Below are 7821 nucleotides of genomic sequence, written 5' to 3' on the forward strand. Positions count from 1 at the left end.
CTGCCATTTTACCGTTCATATAATTCACAAAATAAAACTATTCATAAACTTCAATAATCCAAATCCATATTATCCAACAAGGTAGTAATAAATATCCATAAAAGCAAAATATTCTAAACCATGGTGCATAAGTTTTACAATTCAAGAGTTGACATAAGGTTCAAAGTGTTCGATAACAAAAGATTTCTAAGACATCAAAAGTTTCATCAACATTCCAAAATCTTCTTAAGTAAGGTTTAGATCTTTACTTCTTCCGTCTTTATTTTCTTCACCTGCAAAAAAGGATAAATAAAGTCGTTACCCCTTCAAGCACTTGTTAACTTAGAATGACAATATGCCAAAGTGAATAGCAAATCAAAATCATCAAATAAACTTTTAAATGTTTACATTCAGCCAGAACCACTAAAAACAAATGAAGAACAAATGAAGAATAACAGAAAAAACTAAAAAAACTGATAAGGGGTTGAATGATACCAACTAAAGGCGTGATGAAAAATATTTGAAGAAGAGTTTTAACCTACTCAAACACTTCTTTTCCTTGGTGTTTGATTGAAAAATATTTTTTCATAACACTTCTGATGATCAAAGCTTATAAGAAACCTCCTAAACTAATTGTCAAATATTTTGTTTCACAGAGAATGTAACACTAACTGACTTATTCTTAGTGAGTCATGTGCCATGTATGTAGTAAGGTTTTTGTGTATTCCATGTTATTGTGATTGAGTCTAGAACTTATCCGGTATATGAGTCAGAAGCAAAATTTTAGGTGATGCTTGGTTTGAAAAATAATTTTAGGCCTTCTTTGATCTATTTTAGCTTAATTGCTTATCACAAATAAAATATATCCCTAGTAAACCCTTTTGAGACTATAGAATTTTGTTTGGTACCCACATTACGAGCCTATACCCTTTTTGTTATGAATTGATATTTTTTTTTTATCATGTTACCTCTGAAAGCACTTTAATTGTGAAATGAGCGCTAGAAGAAGTAAGTACTAAGTGTGGGGTGGCTTTCGAGTGGAACCAATGAAAGAAAGAAAGGTGTACTTATTTTGTAGAATAATACACCACTAGAGAAAATTAAAGAAAAAAGATATAGATGAATAAATTGAAGTGGGGAGTGATATTGTTTGTGAAATTGAAGTGATATTGTTTGTGAAATTGGGGAGTGATATTGTTTGTGAAATTGAAGTGGATTAAAAAATTTTGCTTAAAGTTTATCATGTGATGTGTTAAAGTGCTTAGGAGAGTGAACCACTAACCCTAAATATATCATACCCGTCCTTGATGGTAGACTATAATCTCATATTTTAGTCGCGTATTACATTCCAATTTACTGCACTTTAATTGAGTTTGAGCATTAATTGCTAGTGTTTTTCACTAATTGTATGTTTAATGCCTTGTAGGAGCGATTCCAAGTTATGTGGATGTTATGGAACTAATTCGAGGTAATTGGAGCTTTGAAGTCAGAGTAAAAGCCCAAAGGAATAAGCCAAAATCGTATTCGGGGGTCGAGGATCACTTCTGGGTATCAAAATTCAAGGAAGAATAATCTGCTAAAAAAATATACGGATGCTATGCACCCTGCTACGCATAGTGCGACGCATCAGTGTAAATATCTGTCAGAAAATAGCAAACTTCAGAGACTGGGTTTTTGGGGTCTGTTAGGAAAAAGCACTAATGCTACGCACAGTGCGACGCATGAAATATAATAAGTTTGCAAGTTTTCCTATTTCGTCTAGGAAATGGTGATTTCATTTGGGCCCGACCCTACTTGGTATAAATATATGGAAAAATAGTATTTTCTAGACTTTTGACACATCTAAGACCTAAGGAGGCTAGAGAGAAGGTGGAGAAGCCAAAGCACAAGGAATTCATCATTCAATCCTCACTCAAGACAAGAGTTTGGATCGTTTAATGCTTTGCTTTATATTTGTGATGAATTACTCCATATCTATGGAGTAGTTCTCTTTAGGGATTGATGGATTTAGTGTTGTGATGATTGTTTGTGGATATTAACTCTAGTTTTTATGTATTGAATTATTTTGGGTGATTTAATTATTGCATCTATATTCACATGTTCATGTAATCGAGAGAGGCATAACTTGTGATGTTTTTGCATCATCTTGTTGGTTGAATTCATTGATTCTTCTTAGTAATAAAAAGAGAATAGTTGAATTATTGTTTAGACCTAGTTAGGAGGATAATCGAAAGAGGTTCTCCTAAAGACCAGTTCACTACGAATTCGTGCATATCTTCCCCGAGCATAAATTGGTTCATATTGTGAGGTTGAGACTTAATCGAGAGAGGAGTTTCTACTAAACGTTTGAACTAATAATTGAGTGAATTCGAGAGACTCACTTGAACATTAGAAGTGAATTAACAAGAGTTAAATCCCAGACAATTATCTTGCACCTATCCAATCAACCCCTATTTTCTCCTATTGATTTCTTTCTTGCTTAATTTTGTTCAATTGTCATTAGTCAATTAGATCTAGAGTCTTAGTTAATTTTAGTTCTTAATCATATAATCTCAATTGTCGATCATCTTGGATAGCAATCTAGCTACAAGTTACGAAAATACTGTTTAACTCTAATCCTTGTGGATACGATAATTTTCTATACTATCTTTAATTAGCGAGCATATTTAGGTGTGTGCTTTGAGATCGTCAGTCCCTTTGCCTACAATACAACCATATAAAGTCCTAATTGATTTTAGATCGAGTGAGCCTACATTAGTGGAGATTCACATTATGGGCAAGCTTATGGTACCTTTTGCATGCATGCGACTTCTTTGTGAGAGAGAGATTTTCTTTGAAAAATGTGAGTCCTTAAATTATATTTGATCATGACATTCGAATGTGTGGATTCAACTTACTTTTTTTTTCTTGTTGTGAGGGCACATGGTTTCACAAGAGATGGGTAACGTTATAAGACTTCTCTATGATGTTGGGTGTTCAAGACATGAGTGCATTATGATATTGAGTCGGATTTTTAGGCTAAGATTGTTATGAGCACGTTGTCTGTGATATGAATATTATTGAAGAATAGGATAAGTAAAGGGAAGTTCTAGTGATTGCATATGCTACAGTGTAATTGTTGCTATCAACCATGGTCATTGGTAGAGTGCATGTTAAAGAAAAATATTTGAATTGCTCCCCCTTGCTGATATGTACGTTGTTAGGGTGTAGTTGATAGTCCCATTGCTCGAGGACGAGCAAGAATCTATGTATGGGATGTTGAGATTTGTACATAGTTAGGATAGAGTTGTTAGTGCCATTGCTCGAGGACGAGCAAGAGTCTATGTGTGGGGTGTTGATATTTAGCTTTAGTATATATATATATATATATATATATATATATATATATATATATATATATATATATATATATATATATATATATATATATATATATATATACGTGTATGTGTATGTGTGTGTATAGTGTATAAATATTGCCTCGTATTTTACTCGTGTTTCGTAGATTTTCGGATGTGAAATATCATGATTTATGCTAATTCTTGGTATTTTTATGTGTAGGAATCATCCAGAAGCAATATGGGCTGAAAGGTGCAAGATTTGTGCCAAAAAGGAGCGAAAATATAAAATAACCATTTGTAGCGCCACAGGTAGTGTGGAGCACTAACTGTGGCCTAGTTTCCAGAACCTCAATTTTTCCAGCACCAGGGATAGCGCCCCACGCTACCCAGGGCGCTGGTGACGGGAAGTCTCTCCTATTTCGTTCGGGTCAGGGGTATTTCGGCCCACCTCCCCCCCCCCTTCCAATGCGGATAAAAATAATTCTAAACCTAATTTGGGAGGGAATCAAACTTTTTTTTGGAGGTAGAGGAGCCACCACTTTGGGAGATCTAACACATTTTGGGAGGAGAACACACACCACACTTTGGAGGAGGCTTTTAACTAGTTTTTCTTCTCTTCTCTTTCTTTAATTTCATAGTTTATTAGTTCCAGAGTTTTGGGTGTTGCATGAATGTTGTAGTTTGAAGCTTGAATTGTTCTCATTATTTTATTATATTGGTTTATTTATTCAATCTTGCACTTAATTATTTGATTGCTTGATTACCAATTGAATATTATCTATGAATCTAGGATTGAACTCGGGAGAGGGAATTGTAGATTGCATATAAGAATGAGTAGAGCAAGATCTTGAACTTAAGCATCGAGAACGGATTTGCAGTTAGGATAGAAATATACCTAATCGCCTTATTTGGTTATTATACAGGAATTATTAATGCATTCTTGTCAATCATAGCTAATTTCATAGGAATATAGGCGTTAGGTTAGCTTGAATAGGCGAGTAGTAATTCAGAAGAATACTACGAGTAATATTAACAATGTCAACCAATAAATCAGATAAATTAATTAGACAATCTAAGTGAAAAACTCAACGGGATTGTTAGCTAACCCATAGCTCTAGAATATCGGCTCCCGTTGAATTCATCTCTAAGATTGCAGACTTATTTTTCTTAATTTCTTAGTTTTCGACTCTAGATTAGTTGTAGTTAATAATCTTTAGAAAAGTGTTTGAATAGATTAATTGTCTTAGTTTAATTTAGTAAATAATTAATCACAAGTCCCTGTGAGTACGATATTTGAACTTACTATCTTATATTACTTGTCGATCACGTATACTTGCGCGTACGTTTGAGAGAAACACTTCACCCTCTCGTGAACCACACATTCGAAAACCCCCATGTGGAGACCATGTGAGTGATTTTTCCTTTTATGTCATAGCTTAAACCTATGCCTTAAGATTTTCTTTGTTCCAGGGCCCTCAATCCACCCAACCTCACCACGTTTTCCGGATCCTGCCAATTCTTCCTTTTCTTATTCAGTATCTTTTGTGTAATCTTTACCCGAAATATCATAAATATTTCAATGTACTACTATAAATTCCAAAGCCCCATTTAAGGTTCTTTGACAGTCTCAAATTAACCACCTATCCCCCACCCCCACCAGTTAAACATTTGTATCAAACAGCTAGGAGTTACTAAATTTGCATATGCTTCTTTGGCAATCAAGTTCGTGATATTAATTTCATTGATTTTCTTTTCTGTCGTTTAAGATTTTGATAGCAAAAACAAATTCAAGCCAAAAAGCCACCGTTCCCTAAAAAGGTTGATATTAGAGAGAGAAAAATTGGAGGTAAAGTAAAAGAGAGAGTTGACGCAAATGACGCTTATTTCTCTTTGTCCCATATTTGCCATAATCTTGTTTGGCTATTTTATTTATGATCGACTGTGTACTTTGAAGAAACGACAAGCTTACAAATCAAACTTTAAGCTCGTTTGGTTTGAATACGGCTTGTGACGGGATAAGTTATGATGAGATTAATTATATATGTTGGGGTAAGTTATAATAAGATTAGTTATATATGTTGGGATTAGTTATCCTGGTATTAGTTTTTATTCATTGTTTGGTATGTTGTATTAAAAATGACAATTGCATTATTTCTAAGAAGAAGGTATAAGTTGTCCCGGCACTAATTATCCCACCCTCTACAACGTATAAGTTATCCCGCTACTAATTTTAATCCCGGAATAACTTATATCAGCTTTGCTAACCAAACAAAGTATTAAGATGATATTAAATTTTTATACCAGCATTATACCTTCTTATACCTCGTACCAAACGACCCCTAAAATTATGATTCATTGCATCAAATATTAGCTTATATCATATCATTTGTTTCTTTAGTCGAATAGGATGAAAAATTAAGAAGAAAAAAAAGATTAATTCGTGAATGTTATTTGTTTAACCTTTTTCCTTTGAACTTCTTTATCCAATTATCCCCTTCTTAAGTACGTACTAAGTCATAAAGCACATTACTACCTCAAACTAAGGGAAAAAATTGAAAAAATATTAAATTAGAATTGATAAGCAAAAATTTCGATATTAAGTTTATTTCTTGAGGATTTGTAAGTAAATTTTTATTTTATATTTATCTAATCTTTCGTTTTTCGTTTTTTGCTCTATTTCCTGACCTTGGCAGCGTAAAAATTAGTGAAGGAGCAATATAAGTGTTAATGCCGTTTTCTAGTCAAGAATGAAAATGTTAGTCATGTGAGCAAAATAATTAGGTGGGATTTGTGTTAGTGTTACTTTTGTTGTCATAATAAGTGACAAATGTTAGGTTTGCATGACATTAAGGGACCTTTTAAAAAAATTATTCCTCTCATTTAGGGTTTTAGGTGGGCCAAAGGCTTCCATGTGCCTGCATGTGCTGTGTCCTTCACTCATTGGCCCACCATCCTCATTTCCCTTGGAGCAAATAAATAATGGCTACTTTTCACTTCTCTTTCTCCTTCTCATTTCCCTTCTCTCTCTTGTTCTTCTCCTTAAGCTATACTACACATAGCTGCTGCAACAGATTTCTGCTACTTAAATTCTTTATTTGAAACCTTCGAAGGAATTATCTTCTGTTGCTTATTATAGAAGAAGGTTCGCTAAGGTATTTCACTTACTACTTTTTCGCAATTTGACTAATCTTTGAAACTAAATTGGATTAGATTCTTTTTAATATTTTAAACGAAAAGTAATATAATTTGTAATTTGTCTCAGTATTTATATAGTTTGACTATGCAAAACTTGAAAAGTAAAAGTGAACGGGAGTAGTTAGTCAAGGTTAACCAATTTTGCATGTTCTTAACATGTATATATTCGAACCTGTCTGTCTATTGTAGTCCTAACATAGTATCATTTGTCGACCCAAAAAGTCAATTATGGATTTCTTTTTGTGGTTAATATGTCAATAACTCTATAGTCGAATTTCTTTCTGGATTTCTAATTAAGTTTAATTAACCTACATGAATATATTTCATTCTTATATTTTTATTTTTATTTTTTTATAGAATGCGGAATCCTAGTTCAGTCAAGCAAGAATTTCTCAAGAAATGGATTCAAGGACTTAAAGCATACAATGGTACAAAGAAAGAAATGAGCATAATGGAGAGAAAGAAAGCTATAAAGCTATCAGCAGATGTGGCCATGGCTTCCACAAGAAACTCAAAAACAACATATTGGAGTCATGCCCTTATCGCCAATGCTTCAGAAGATGACAATAACAAGTTCATTGTTACCCATATCCTCGGCGACGACGACTCTGAAAGAATAAAAAAAGCTTCAATAATGAGGCTGGCCATGTCACAGAAGAGCTTCAGAAGCAAGAAAATCCTCAAGAAAAGCTGCAGCATATCAAGAAAAACTAAACAAATGTCTCCACGAATTGGTTTAGCTCGTTGTATGGCAAGAAGATTAGTGAAGAAGAGAACACAAGTTCTTAAAACACTTGTCCCTGGAGGAGAATACATGGATAATGATATGTTTTTGATCAAAGAAACCCTAGATTATATCCTTTCACTAAGAGTTCAAGTTGATGTTATGAGGCATCTTGCTAATGCTACTGATCAGCTCTCTCATACCAAAACATAATCATATATAGTCATTCTTTTTCTTCTTCTATTTTTTATATCATGAAGTACTTAATTAATTTCTTCTCTTTATTAACCTTTCTAGTCTGATTATTAAGAAGAAGAATTAGAAGAAGACGATGCTACTCTCTGCACCTAACAATGTGTGTGTATATATATATATATATATATATATATATATATATAGCAGAGGCGAAGCGAGAAATTGAAGTTAATGGGTCCGAGATTGTATTCCTTCGAAGTTACTGACTCTAAATTTATAATTTATACATATTCAATAAATTTTTAAAGACAAATATAGAGTTTGAATAAAAGGTACTGGTTTCGACCGAACCCGTGTATGAAGGTCAAGATCCACCATGCTCAGTAG

The 7821-nt window shown here is 33.4% G+C and overlaps 1 protein-coding gene across 1 annotated transcript; it reads left to right on the forward strand.

The window, feature by feature from the left end:
- The first annotated feature begins 6335 nt into the window (after positions 1 to 6335).
- Positions 6336 to 7479, forward strand: LOC142175424 (transcription factor IBH1-like 1). The gene is made up of 2 exons (XM_075242143.1): positions 6336 to 6472; positions 6873 to 7479. The coding sequence occupies exon 2, from the start codon at positions 6874 to 6876 to the stop codon at positions 7450 to 7452; it is 579 nt and encodes a 192-aa protein (XP_075098244.1). The 5' UTR covers positions 6336 to 6472; position 6873; the 3' UTR covers positions 7453 to 7479.
- Positions 7480 to 7821: the final 342 nt, after the last annotated feature.

Source organism: Nicotiana tabacum, chromosome 21 (assembly GCF_000715075.1).
Source record: "Nicotiana tabacum cultivar K326 chromosome 21, ASM71507v2, whole genome shotgun sequence".
Lineage (NCBI taxonomy): Eukaryota > Viridiplantae > Streptophyta > Magnoliopsida > Solanales > Solanaceae > Nicotiana > Nicotiana tabacum.